Genomic DNA, 14,155 nt, shown 5'->3' with positions numbered 1-14,155 from the left:
CCTGGGGCCTGGGGGGAGGGACAGCACTGAGCCAAATCACAGAGCTGCCTCTTTGTCATCATTGTTTGTGTTCAAGCAAGCATCTTATCTAAATTTTAACGTTGGACTTTGCACTCAATCAGTTTAGTATGTTGAAAGAGAGGCACTACTTTAAAATTGTGAGTTGCTTTTGCCATACTGATTACGGCCCAGTTGGGTCTGTCCTGCCCCTCCTGCCTCCCCTCACACATACAATTGGTACAAAAGCATTTTTTAGTAGACTCTTTCTTTTATCAGCAGGGTATTATCTGTTACAGTTGCACCATGGGATGCCTATACAGCAGAAATGATAAGTAATTCCTTAGGTTTTAAGATCCTTTCTGGTTAATAAGGCATTTTGACATCTTTTGTTTAAGTTGATCTTAAACAGATCTACCCATTTAGAGCAGAGAAAATTTAGCCTCAAAGAAGTTAAGTGACTTGACCAAGTTACATGACTATTAAAAGGCAAAGCCAGAATCCAAATTTTCTGTATCCTTGGTTCTCTTTATATGGTGCTATTTTATATCACACAGCCTCATGCATTATAATATGTGTATGTGGGCTTGTGTGTGTGTGCGTGTTTGGTAATAATGAGGCTCATTTATAATGAATTTAAAGTGCTACCTAAGGGTTATTAGCAGGGAATTAACATTTTGTTTTATATATTTAGAAATTACAGTGAATATTTTCAAATATAAGTTTTAACTAATTTTTTCAAATCAAGAGCTATATATATATGCATCCTTTTGCTTTAAATGCATACATAAATATCAATATAGAGGTAGATTAAGTTGAGTTCTATATTTTAGTGTCATTTTTCATATGAAGTTATTAAATCACTTGAAAAATGTCATTTATCCCACAGAGCCCAAATCTCCTAATCTCATGAGATGAGGCAGTGATAAAATGTCTACTCTGGGACATACTCAGAGATAGAGAAGAATCAATTTGTCCAAGGTTGTCCGCAGTCTGTAGATGAACCTGGAGATAACATTTAAGGCTCTTAGCAATAACCATGTTAATCTTCATTTATCATTAGTTCGTCCCTTTCAGCAGAATTGGCCAGGATCTGCCCGGCCATTGCTGCTGAGAAGCAGCTGCCCTTCTGCCCTGCACGGCTCACCCCATGACTTGGCTCAGACAGAGCTCCCCGTGGAAGGCCGGCCAGCCCTGGGGTGCGTTCCTTGCCCAGACAACGCTCCGACTCCCTGGTTGGCATCAGGCTTGGTTTGCATCAGACTTGGTTTGCATCAGAATCCTGATCACCGCTGTGCCCTGACTTACTGCTGGGCGCTGACCTCTCCTGGACTCCTGATCGCCAGCGCTGTCCTGGGTCCTGAAATCTGCCCTGGCCTCTGGTGATCCCACCCACTGCCTCCACCACCGCCACTGCCTCCACCACCGCCACAGCCCTGTCCTCAGCCTGCCGTTCCTGCCCTACCTTACAGCCCGTGCTAGCTTGTGATGTTATGTCCTGTACGACTTAAGCTAAGGAGTGGACACTGGAGCCAAACTGTCATGGTTTGGACCCCCTCCCCACCACGGACTAGCCGTACAGCTCAAGGTCTCGAATCTTGCTGGGCCTCAGCTTCCCCAGCTGTAAGATGGGGACAGTGGCATGCAGCTTCAGAAGCTCTCTCTCTGTGTGAGTGTGTGTTTGTGTGTGTGTGTGTGTGATGTGCATGTGTGCATATACAGCTCTCATAACAGGGACAGGCCCTATACAAGTGTTTACCTGATATCTCAGCAAGGAATGTTCATAGATTTTCAAGGTGTTGCTTAAGCCATCTGTTCCACCTAAACAAACCAAAGAAGAAAGAGGAACCATAGACCTTACTGCTTTTATCCATTATTTCTTTATGGTTGTAGATGATGAAGATGATGATGATAATGATGATGATGATAAAGACAGTAGGAACAAAAAATTATGAGCATTTGCTTTGTGCAGCCAGTGTGCTCAGAGACCTCATTAAAATCTCGTAGCAACTCTGTGAAGTAGGTCTTATAATTATTATTGCTATTTTCCTGATGAGAAACAGACCTGAGCCAGTGGGTGGTAGAGGAAGAATTAGAACACAGGACCATCTTCCAACAGAGTGTGCCAATGAAGGCAATTATTTACTTTATTTAATATCTGGGTGGTGGTTCTGGTTAGCTGTGTCTATGTAGAAGAGGCTGTTCCGCTCATTGTTCCTCTTAAAAGATTTCATATCAAATTATTTGGAGAATGTAACATCTTTTAATGAAGAAGTAAAAAACTAAGCATTGTATGAATTATAAGCATTCAAATCTATTGTGCCTTAAAAATCAAACCTGAGTGAAAGGGTGACTTGGTTTGTCTTTTCCCAGTGGGGTAGGAGCTCTCTGTTGGCTAGGTGTGCCAATGACAAACGTCTTTCCTATCTGGATGGCAGTTCAGTTGACTTACAAAGCCCAATGGTGAGCACACTTTGATTGATACTGATAGTCAGTGTACAAACCTGCAGCAGCAGAGATAATAAAATAAACCATGTGTTACTTTCTTCTTAGGAAGAACTAAGCCTTTTCACCAGGAAAGCCGGAGACAGAATTTTAAATGTTCTGTCAATTCATTCATTTAGTCTAATTTTCTTTCTCAAGGGGGAAGTTACTCAAAACCATTTTGGTTCCATTTCAGTTCACCTAGTCCAGCCATTCCTTGGATATTTTATTTTTCCAGTTAACAAACTGAGTCATTTGAAATTGCTAATCATTTCCTAGATATTGTGCCAGCAAGTCTGAGCTGCGGTTCTTAAAAACAAATAGAAAGATGTGTAATTTTGGTTGCTTTTCTCCGATTTCACGAAGGTATCAGACAAAAAGTCCAGTTGGTATTCCAGTTTGTTTCAGCTACTTATTCTGGAACCACTGAGTTCAGAACATTTTTTTTTATCTGAAAAATAAAGAAGTTGCTTAAGACAACTTTCGTTATAGATAAGATTTTTAACCTGCTTTCAAAATGTGTTCCCATTCAATAATGCACATTTTTAGAGACTGTCTCTGGAGTAAGACGGTGTGTATTATGAGGGTGGTATATGGAAGGAGCATTGGAAAGAAGCCAAAAGACCTGGGTTTTGACCCTATACTGTGGTTAGAATGACCGTTGGATATTGGACAAATTCTTTATCTTTCTGGACCTCCGTTGTCTCTTTTGTAAAAGGAAGGTGTTAGATTGAGTCATCTCTGATGCCATTTTTAGATCTAAAAATTCTATTTTTCCATAGTCCTCACCTGGCAGCCAACGTGATGGGCTCCTAAGGAGGGGACAGCCTGGCCGAGAGCGAGCTGCAGGCTGAAGGAGGAAGCCGAGCGCACCTCTGGTTTCTGGGTGGGTGCTCGTCCCCCGAGAGCAGGTGGTTCTCCTAGTCTAGAGGCCATTTTGAATGTGGAAGACTCTGGAGTTCACACAGGCTTTTTTATGGTGATAACATGGCTTTGATTCTGCAACTTTAGAGAAGTGGGTTGAACTTTCCAATCTCTTTGCTGTGTGTTTCATCAGGAATAAGTGAAGTGTCACCTGATCCCGAGGTCTAAGAAGCCAGCACCTGAGTATGGGTTCTTCTCTACTCAATGGCATTTCTGTTCTAGAGACAAAGAGAATTACAGAAAATGCTTCCAAAGGCGGATGCTTCCCTGTTGAGTGCTCTCTCTCCTCCCCGGCTACTCACGGCCTCTCTTGCATTCTAAGAGGATGCATTTCTACCAGTCTCCATGTTGCTGTTAAGCTGTTCCTGATTTTGTTGGTGAAGGCTCACAACTGCATTTCTTATTGCAGTCTGTGAGGAGGATGGAAGGGTATCTGGTACCCTCCAATTTTCATAATTATAGCATCCAGCGGCTGGAAGCGGAAAAGGGCAATTAGGGAGAAAACTCCTTCTTGCTCTGCCGAAAAAGACAACAAGGAGGCAGAGGTAGCTGCTGACATTTTGTGCTTTGCCAGAGAAACCATTTGAGAGCCCTTGTTTGATTTACGCAGGCTGAGGATCAGGTATTTCTGTGCCCAACACCCGATTTCGGGGTCTTGAGTTCTGCAGCTCGAAGGTGCCTCTTCCAAGTCATGAGTCCCAGGGAACCCAAGGGCTGACCTCCTCGGGGTCTCCGTCTGGGCACCCCAGGGCTGCCAGTAGATGGGAGGGACACCGTGGTAACATTCCTGATGGCAGTCGGGCTGAACCCAAAAGGTGATAAAATGCGATGGTTAGTGGAACTCATCTTCATGAAGAACGCACCACCAGAGTTGTTCATGTCTCAGATATGTGTGTGTGGCTTTACGGTTGACAGGGTTTCCAGAAGCAGTTGGGTGGTGACACAGGAGAAAGGAGCCTCAGCTACACGAATTACTTGCCCAAGATCATGTAACCAAAAGGGCCAAACCTGAGAGGCTTCTGTCTTGATACAGAAGTCCCTAGTTTCTTTTCTCCTTAAGGTTTGGTTTCATTTCATTCTTTAGGTTAGCATCCCCAGGCTCCCTTCTTTGATGGCTTACCCCCAAATGTTCATATATATACCATACAAATTTATTCAGTGTATCACCAGCCTGGTTACATGATGAGATTTCTATTTCTCTCTTTTATTTAAAATATAGAACTTGGAGAAAAGCGGAGTATCGAGGAAGAAGGACATAGGTAAGTAAAGATTTTTAAAGCATTTATTTAAAAGTATGTGTCCTGGTATATTTCTTTTAAATTATGTTCCAGTGAAGTGAATTTTCCTTCCTGATTTTGTTTATTTATGGAGTGAAATTGTTGTCCAAATATTCTGTCTTTGGCCCAAGGCAGGGGAGAAGACTTTTCAGATTGGCATGTGGTGCCCAGAGAAGGGATAGTTGATTTGTTGGGTTTAGTTCCCTTGGCCATCACGTATTGAGCTCCCACTAGGGCAGAGCCCCAGGCAGCTGGGTGCTTGGGAGAATACAGAGACAGGTAAGACATGGCCCCTCTTTTGGGGATCCACACTTCGGGGGAAGAAAAGGGCAGGCTGCAGCCTTTGCTCAAGTCTCTGCACAGACCAGTTTCCCCACTTGCTCACCCATCAAATTTTCCCCGAGACGCTGGGGTGGCTGCTGCTGCTTGCTCCTTGGCTGGAACGCAGAACTTCCATCCTTCTTTGCATTCCCTTTTTAACATATCTTTCTCCCTCTTGTATGCTGTAAGCTCCTTGAGGGATGTGACCATGCATTAGTGACATGTGTGTGCATGTGTGTGTTTTCTGGGGGGAAGCCTGCCCCAGTGTGTTACTGAGCGTGCGAGGCCATGTCTCCCTGGGTACAGGCTGCTGTCTCTCCGAGGGTGTGAAGTTTGTCAGTGTCAGCCATCTCCCATAGCCTGGACACCTAGAAGGCAAGCCTGTGACCGGAGGGAAAAGGGGCTCTCTCCTTTCTGGGCCTGGACTTTAGGAGTCTTGGGGTGCAGGAGAGGCACTGCCTGGGTGGTACATGAAGAATGACCTCTGCTGGGGAGGTAGGTCTGAGGCTTAGGCTTTCAGGGGACCCTGGAGGGGGATGGGTTGGGGTCTGCCAGCTCTGAGAACCTTGTATTTCATGAGCCACATTGGTTCATTGCTTTTTCTTCTTTATATAACCCCCTGTGGGGTTCAGCCCCTTCTCCCCATGGGTAGAATTTCCCTCCACTGCCAGCCTTGGCTGGTGTTTATGGAAGCTGATTGGTTTTGTTCCAGTGAATGGTAATGGGATGAATTAATAGCCCTTGTCAGGGATAAGGGCTGGAAAGTACCAAGGTGAGATTATTGTGGATGAGTAAATATACATCCTGGTGATTACGGATGGCAGGTTGTGTGATACTTAGCTGGCTATCAGTTCACTTGAACTGGGGGCTTATTTTCCACAATCTTCATGAGTTGGTGGGATTGGGAGGCTGCGAGAAAGCCTACCCAGCCCCAGGCTGCAGTAGTGGGACCATGGTCTCATGATTCTCAGGGCTGGGGTCGGCTTCAGAGCCCAGGATGGGCTCTTCTCTCTTCTGGCTCACTGTCCGGTGGATAGATGTGCTAGAGCACACTTAACGTGGTTGGAACAGCTAGTCAAGTGTTGTGAACAAAGTCATAGCTTTCAATCATATGGCTGCCTGTTATTCACCTTTTAGCAGCACGACAACACGTGGACTTCTCATCAGAAACATGCTAGAATGCTGAAATCCAGTATTCTGGATCCTTTCTGGCCAGGGGAGATGAGCACTTGGTGGATGCCTGACAGCAGAAGCCAGAGAACCTTTTGTTTCTTCTCTCCTGCGTGGATCCATTTCTACCATGTCTGTGGTTTTCTGTTGCCCTTCCTTGGTGCTCTCTGCAGCCGACGGTTTGCTTCAGAGCCACGTTGGTCCTTTCCAAGACCTTGACTAATCACTTTATCTTCCCCTTCTGGCCTGTCATGCTCCTCGCTCTTTCTGGGCACTTAGTGAATGTGTATTGCACACTTCCTGGAAGAGAAAGAGAGATGATGAGTCTTGAGTTGTGGCCATGTTCGCTGAAGGCGGCTTGCTGTGAGTTTAGAGAAGTGCAACCAGAATGACGAGGAAACGGGAGTTGCTTTATTTGGCACTGTTGTCTGGTCAGTGGGACTTAGGCAGATGGTTGGATGTAAATGGAGAAGACAGCTACCGAGATGATCCCTGGGCTCTGGACCCAGCCAGAAGGGATTCAGCCAAGGGAGGACTCAGCATGTGTGTTAGCAAATATTTCTTGGTACTGGTATAAAGAACAGCAGGAGTTTCAGCACAGAAGCTGTGTTTTGTACTGACCTGGTTCTTTTCTGGAAAGGGGCTGGGGCTGAATGTACATGCCCATTATTTTCTGTCATTTGTTACTAGTCACTGTTATCAGAGTTCTAGGAGCCTGGGTTCTGCCTTCCCCTTCAGCCTCTCTCATGCGTCCCTTCTGTGGTTTGAAGCTGTTAATCCACAGTCCAAGCCCCTCAGCAAGGCATCCAGGTCGTCTGTGATCTGCTCGGGCCCCCCTGCACCTCCCTCTCCACCGTGATCACCCACTCACCTGTCCTTTCCGCAGGGTGCGTGGCAGACTCCCCGGCTGCCCCCAGGAGGCTGCAAGGACGAGGCAGGCTCTGGGCTCTGCGATGGCCCCATGTCTCTCTGTGCTACTGACCTGCCACCCTCTGCTCCTCGGTCTGCAGCCAATGGCTGCCTTTAGAAGGGAAGTCAGGAAAGTCCTCTCCCGGCAGCCCTCCTGCACCCACTGCTGCTCCCTCTGCTCCCCCGGTGCCTGTGTGCACAGGAGTTAATTACCTGTCTCCTGAAATGGATGCAAACCTGTAAGTGCTGGGACTGTACTTTTCACCATCAGCCCAGAGCCTTGCCCTTCGCAGGCACCCAGGATGTTTGCTGAATGGATACACACAGCACGTGGGAGCAGAGCACGGGAAAATGGAGGGCAGCCAGGATTTCTTAGTAGCTGCATTAAGAAAGAGGAAAAACAAAACTCATGGGACGTGGTGCAGGCATACTAAGAGGAGAAGGATTCTCTTTCTTTCTTCTTCCAAAGTGTCTTCCCTGCCTGAAAGAACTGGTGTCCTCGAGAAGAGAATGGGAGCTTTGCTGGTGGTAGGAGTCACTGTGGTGGGAGAAGGATCAACCTTTTGACAGATGGAGCTGCTCTTTTAAAAAGTTTATTGTGAAATATTTTGAATATACATAATATTACAAGAGTAATTAGTGAGCATCCGTGTATCTGCCACCTCACTTAAGAGACAAAACACTATGCCTTGCAGCCGTCATCCTGATTTGATGTTTATCATTTTCATGCAGTCACACACATACACGCACACACATCCATACCCACTTTATGTGTATTTGTATTTATATTTTTGCAAACTCTTTATTCATATAGTTATTCTATTGTAACTTGCTATTTTATCCCCAGCATTGTATCTGTGAGATTTGTCTACAACACCCATCTGGATTGATACGTGTAGCACTAGTTCATTTTCAGTGCTGTGTAATATTCTGATTTATGTTTTTGGGTTGCTTCTGTTTTTTTTTCCATTCTTTTACACAGTGTTGCTGTGAGCACTCATTGTATCTCATCATCACACATCTGGGAGTTTCTCAAGGATAAGTCCCAGGAATGGAATTTCTAGGTCATTGGGAATGTGCATCTTCAACTTTATTAAAGTTTGTGAAATTATTCTCTAGAGTTTATTTGCTCCATTCTTAAAAAAGTGTAACTCCTCTTTTCATATGTCGGTTTATGTTAATGTTACAGATACAGTGGATGAACATAATGTTTCAGTTGAAGCATAAGATACCAGTTTAAGCCTTAGGCGTGTGCCTGATTCATAGTTCCAAGAAGGCAATTTAGATTAGACAGGTAGATAGAATGTTCCCATTTTAGGAGCGTCTAAAGAAAAGGAACCAGGTCCCATTTGGTAGGTTGCTCATTATTTTCTGTTTCCTTTTTTGAGTTTTCCACTAAAGGCCATTTGGATAATTTTAAAGGTCTAAATGGGGTCACTGAGTGAGCGAATGAATGCATGAAGCTATAAAACTGAACATAACAACAATAAAATATAACGAAGTAAAATTAAAACCAAATTAGTATCCCTGAGCTGAGAAGGATTCCTGGTCAGAGAGGGTCCTCAGACCCCTTTGCTATGAGCCTGGCCGGGGGCAGCGCTGGCCGTGACCTCTGCCTTCTGTGAGCACTGTGCAGACACAGTGGGTGCTGCTGTTACTTTATTACAAGCTCAGAACATCGGGTGCTTCTCTGGGTTCCTGGCCTGGCCGGCCACCCACGTTACTAGTCTCCCCTGGCCCATGGCTGGGACATCCTAGGATTTCCTCCCTACTCAGGATAGTAAAAAGCTGGCCACCTTGGAGCTAGGCTCTCCTGGGCTGGCAAATACCATCCACGGTTGATGGACTTTATGTAGCGTTTCTTGCTGAACCCTGCTGCCTTGAAATTATTCTGCTTTCCCGAAGATAACTTCTAATCCTTGTGAGATGCCTTCTGGGGGTATGGAGGGGATTCCTCAGTTATTTGCAAACCCTTGTGGACTCGTGGAATAGATGTGGTGACTTCTCGGTGTCACTTTAAAGAGCATCTGGAACATTCTTGAGGTTAAAAAGCGGTTTGCAAACACTGGATTTTCAACTACTAGGGATGTTAGTGTTCTAGACATTTTCATACTTACACACATTTATAGTCATACTTTTTGACAGATGCAGGAACGGATTCACAGCTTGTTACCGCGGACTTGGTCCAGTATAGTGAGCTTATTTACATGCTAACTTGCTAGGGAAGAAGTTTTGAAGGTCCGTTTGAAAAGAGAGAGGATTTTGTTTATAGAATTGGGTATGGATTCATTTTTTCCCCTTGAAGGCTTGCCTTGTGGCTGTTGTTTTCCCCTTGTTTTCCAGTTTGTTTTAGTAATGGTTACAATAGAAATATTTTATAAATTTTTTTTTTGTTCTAGACTTAAAAGAAATTGTGTTTGTCATCCAGAGTCAAAGTAATTCTTTTCATGCAAAGAGAGCAGAACAGTTAAAGAGAAGCATTTTACAACAGGCTGCAGCTCTTACACAGGTATGTAGAAATGGCTTGGGATATTTGTTAGCTATTTATTTCTTTATACAATTATGTTTTTCAAAGCACTCAGTCTGTAGAGAATCGATTCTACTTAGATAAGAATAGCTCTTCTGACTCATTTTGCTTATGTAGTATTGAATGTTTTTGTTTAAAATGCTCTAGCTAATTTCTTTTCTTTTTTTTCCAACATGTAAAATTTCTATTTTATTATAAAAGTAATTTGAGTGCTTAACTAGTAAATCTTGAATAAAAGTTAGGATATTGTTGATTCTCTTCCTGTAACAGAATTTCAATAGAAGATTTTTTTACAAGAGTAATATGAATTTATTCTGATTTTATTGTTTCTTAAATTTTAGATTTTTTAAGTTTACATTTAAATGATAATACAAGCATTCACTCTTTAGTAGCATTTTTTTGTTCAGACATGCTAAAGTGGATTCAATAAAGCTTAGTAATATTTATTTATTTATTTTTTATCTTCATTTTATTGAGATATATTCACATACCACGCAGTCATACAAAACAAATTGTACATTTGATTGTTCACAGTACCATTACATAGTTGTACATACATCACCTAAATCAATCCCTGACACCTTCATTAGCACACACACAAAAATAACAAGAATAATAATTAAAGTGAAAAAGAGCAATTGAAGTAAAAAAGAACACTGGGTACCTTTGTCTGTTTGTTTGTTTGTTTCCTTCCCCTATTTTTCTACTCATCCATCCATAAACTAGACAAAGTAGAGTGTGGTGCTTATGGCTTTCCCAATCCCATTGTCACCCCTCATAAGCTACATTTTTATACAATTGTCTTCGAGATTCATGGGTTCTGGGTTGTAGTTTGATAGTTTCAGGTATCCACCACCAGCTACCCCAATTCTTTAGAACCTAAAAAGGGTTGTCTAAATTGTGCATAAGAGTGCCCACCAGAGTGACCTCTCGGCTCCTTTTGGAATCTCTCTGCTACTGAAGCTTATTTCATTTCCTTTCACATCCCCCTTTTGGTCAAGAAGATGTTCTCCGTCCCACGATGCCAGGTCTACATTCCTCCCCGGGAGTCATATTCCACGTTGCCAGGGAGATTCACTCCCCTGGGTGTCTGATCCCACATAGGGGGGAGGGCAGTGATTTCACCTTTCAAGTTGGCTTAGCTTCTAGCTAATTTCTAATGTTCAAAGCATCATATTCTGAATTATTACATTTTTTTTTTTTTAATTTAAGAGAATTATATAATTGTGTAGGCCTGTGCTGGTTTGAATGTATTATGTCCCCCAAATGCCATTATCTTTGATGTAATCTTGTGTGGGCAGACCTATCAGTGTTAATTAGATGGTAATTCTTCTTTGAGTGTTTCCATGGAATGTGCCCCACCCAACTGTGGGTGATAACTGATGAGATATTCCCATGGAGGCGTGGCCCCACCCATTCAGGGTGGGCCTTGATCAGTGGAGCCATATAAATGGGCTGACAAACAGAAGGAACTCAGTGCAGCTGCAGCTGAGAGTGACATCTTGAAGGGGAGCTTCAGCCAAGAGGGATACTTTGAAGAACGCACTGGAACTGAGAGGAGCTTCAGCTTACAGAGACATTTTGGAGACGGCCGACTTTTGCTCTGGGGAATCTAAGAGAGGACAAACGCCCCAAGAGCAACTGAGAGTGACATTTTGGAGAGAAGCTGAAGCCTAGAGAGGAACGTCCTGGGAAAAAGCCATTTTGAAACCAGAACTCTGGAGCAGACGCCAGCCATGTGCCTTCCCAGCTAACAGAGGTTTTCTGGACACTATTGGCCATCCTCCAGTGAAGGTACCCAATTGTTGATGTATTAACTTGGACCCTTCATGGCCTTAAGACTGTAACTGTGTAACCAAATAAACCCCCTTTTATAAAAGCCAATCCATCTCTGGTGTTTTGCATTGTGGCAGCATTAGCAAACTAGAACAAGGCCCATCATGGTTTTATCACAAAGTATGATCAAAAGAAGCGGAAGAGGCATGGCAGCCCAAATGCAAAACCTCACTGTGCTAGAGAGCAGCACTCTCTGAACAAGTGAATATACCTCAGCCCAGCTCCAAGTAAGGTTTTAATTTAACACGTGGGCTGCTCAATATAAACTACAAATCTCCAACAAGCAGACGGAGGATTTTGGTGACGACTAACCTTGGAGAGCTGGAGACCCTCTCTGGGAGGGAGGGGATCCCAAAGGACCGGGTGCTGTCTCTGGCCGATGGGTGAAGCTGAGGAGGCCCACAGACTGGCCCTGAAGGGGGGCTTTCTGTCCATTTTTCGGCTCAGTGGAGAAAGCCTCAGCCATTTTCAGTTCCCATAGCTCTGACCCATACAAGGGTGGAGATAGCACAGGCAGAGAGACTATTTGAATGCAAATGACATCTCCCCAGAGGGTGTATTTTCCCTAAGAGGAAAGAGGTGGTGCCAAGCTCTACTACCCGCCTGCCATTCAGAACCAGACCACAGAGCCTGGGGGAAAACAGCCACAGGCCATACCTCCTTACACCAGTCTGGAGTGACAGGTGCCACCTGCTGGGCAGAAAAGCACAGTGGCTTGAGGCCTCAAAGGGTGTATCAGTCTTCTAAGACAGCCTCAGGGAGACCTGAAACTATTGCCTCCTTCTGAGACCTGAGCCCGTTTTGGTCTGGGAAAACCTGATTGGGGTAACCAAGGGAACCAGATGCCTAGACAATAGAAAACTACAAGCTACACTAAGAAAAATGAAGTTATGGCCTAGTCAAAGGAACAAACTTACACTTCAACTGAGATATAAGAATTGAAACAACTAATGCTAAATCAATTCAAAAAGTTTAGGGAAGATATGGCAAAAGAGATGAAGTGTGTAATGAAAACACTGGGTGTACATAAGGTAGAAATTGAAAGTTCAAAAAAACAACTGGCAGAATCTATGGAAATGAAAGGTGCAACACAAGAGATGAAAAACATGTGGAGACATACAACAGCAGATCGCAAGAGGCAGAAGAAAACACTTAAGAACAGGAGAGCAAGACACCTGAAAGCCTACACACAAAAGAACAGATAGAGAAAAGAATGGAAAAATATGAGTAACGTCTCCGGGAATTGAATGACAGTACGAAATGCAGGAATTACGTGTCATTGGTGTCCCAGAAGGAGAAGAGAAGGGAAAAGGGGCAGAAGCAATAATAGAGGAAATAATCAATGAAAATTTCCCATCTCTTATGAAAGACATAAAATTACAGATCCAAGAAGCACAGCATACCCCAAACAGAGTAGTTCTGAATAGGCCTACACCAAGACACTTAATAATCAGATTATCAAATGTCAAAGATAAAAAGAGAATCCTGAAAGCAGCAAGAGAAAAGCGATCCATCACATACAAAGGAAGCTTGATAAGACTATGTGTGGATTTCTCAATAGAAACCATGGAGGCAAGAAGGAAGTGGTGTGATATATTTAAGATACTGAAAGAGAAAAACCACCAACCAAGAATCCTGTATCAGCAAAGCTGTCCTTCAAATATGAGGGAGAGCTCAAAATATTCTCAGACAGACAGACAGTGACAGAGTTTGTGAACAAGATACCTGCTCTACAGGAAACACTAAAGGAAGCACTGCAGACAGAAAGGAAAAGATAGGAGTGAGAGGTTTGGAAAACAATTTTGGGAGATAGTAGCACAACAATGTAAGTACACTGAACAAAGATGACTGTGAGTATGGTTGAAAGAGGAAGGTTGGTACCATGTGAGACACCAGAGCAAAAGACAAAGGATAAAGACTGGGACTGTGTAACTCGGAAACCTAGGGTACTCAACAATTGTAATAAAAGGTACAAATATATTTTTACATGAAGGAGAACAAATGAATGTCAGCATTGCAAGGTGTTAAAAATAGGGTGGGATTGGGGAAAAAATATAATCAAGGCAAACTAGAGACTATAATTAACAGAAACATTGTATTATGCTTCCTTTAATGCAACAAAGGCAATATACCAAAGCCAAATGTCTATTGGGGGGGGGGGGTGGACATAGGGGAAGGGTATGGGACTCTTGGCATTGGGAGTGTTGTCTGACTCTATCCTACTTTGGTTTAATGCTATCTTCCCTTTTATCACCTCCTAGCTGTCATTTTTTTTTTCTTCTCTTTTTTTCTTTTGTCTCTCTACCTTCTTTGACCCTTCCACCTTCTTTGTGGAAGAAATGGGGATATCCTTATATAGATAGTGGTGATGGTGGTGAATACGTAAATACGTGACCATACAGGGCATTGATTGTTTACTTAGGACGGAATGTATGGTGGGTGAATGAAACCGTCTTGAAAAATAATGGGTTGTTGAAGAAACCTTGAGGGCACTATATTGAGTGAAATAAGACAGACACATAAGGACAAATATTGCAGGGTCTTCCTGATATGAATTAGTTATAATATGTAAATTCATAGACATGAAAAATAAGTTACCAGGATATAGAACACAGCTAAAGAATGGGGAGTGGTTGCTTACTATGAGAAGAATGTTCAACTAGGGTAAACTTAAACATTTGGAAGTGGCCAGAGGTGATGGTAGCACATT

At 43.3% G+C, this 14,155-nt stretch overlaps 1 protein-coding gene across 3 annotated transcripts in view; it reads left to right on the top strand.

Annotated features, from left to right (window-relative positions):
- Positions 1-14,155, top strand: part of B3GLCT (beta 3-glucosyltransferase) — a 112,805-nt gene that overhangs the window by 13,924 nt on the left and 84,726 nt on the right. For 2 of the 3 annotated variants that reach the window (XM_037799994.1, XM_037799996.1), the window contains exons 3-4: positions 4,625-4,664; positions 9,482-9,591. In XM_037799994.1, coding sequence (XP_037655922.1) covers positions 4,625-4,664; positions 9,482-9,591 — 150 coding nt within the window. Of the gene's footprint in view, positions 1-915; positions 2,461-4,624; positions 4,665-9,481; positions 9,592-14,155 lie in introns of those variants that run through there. The other variant, XM_037799995.1, reaches the window with a different exon arrangement.

The sequence above is a fragment of the Choloepus didactylus genome, chromosome 12 (genome assembly GCF_015220235.1).
Source record: "Choloepus didactylus isolate mChoDid1 chromosome 12, mChoDid1.pri, whole genome shotgun sequence".
NCBI lineage: Eukaryota > Metazoa > Chordata > Mammalia > Pilosa > Megalonychidae > Choloepus > Choloepus didactylus.
The sequence above is the reverse complement of the archived record's forward strand: the minus strand, read 5'-3'. Positions and strand labels throughout refer to the sequence as shown.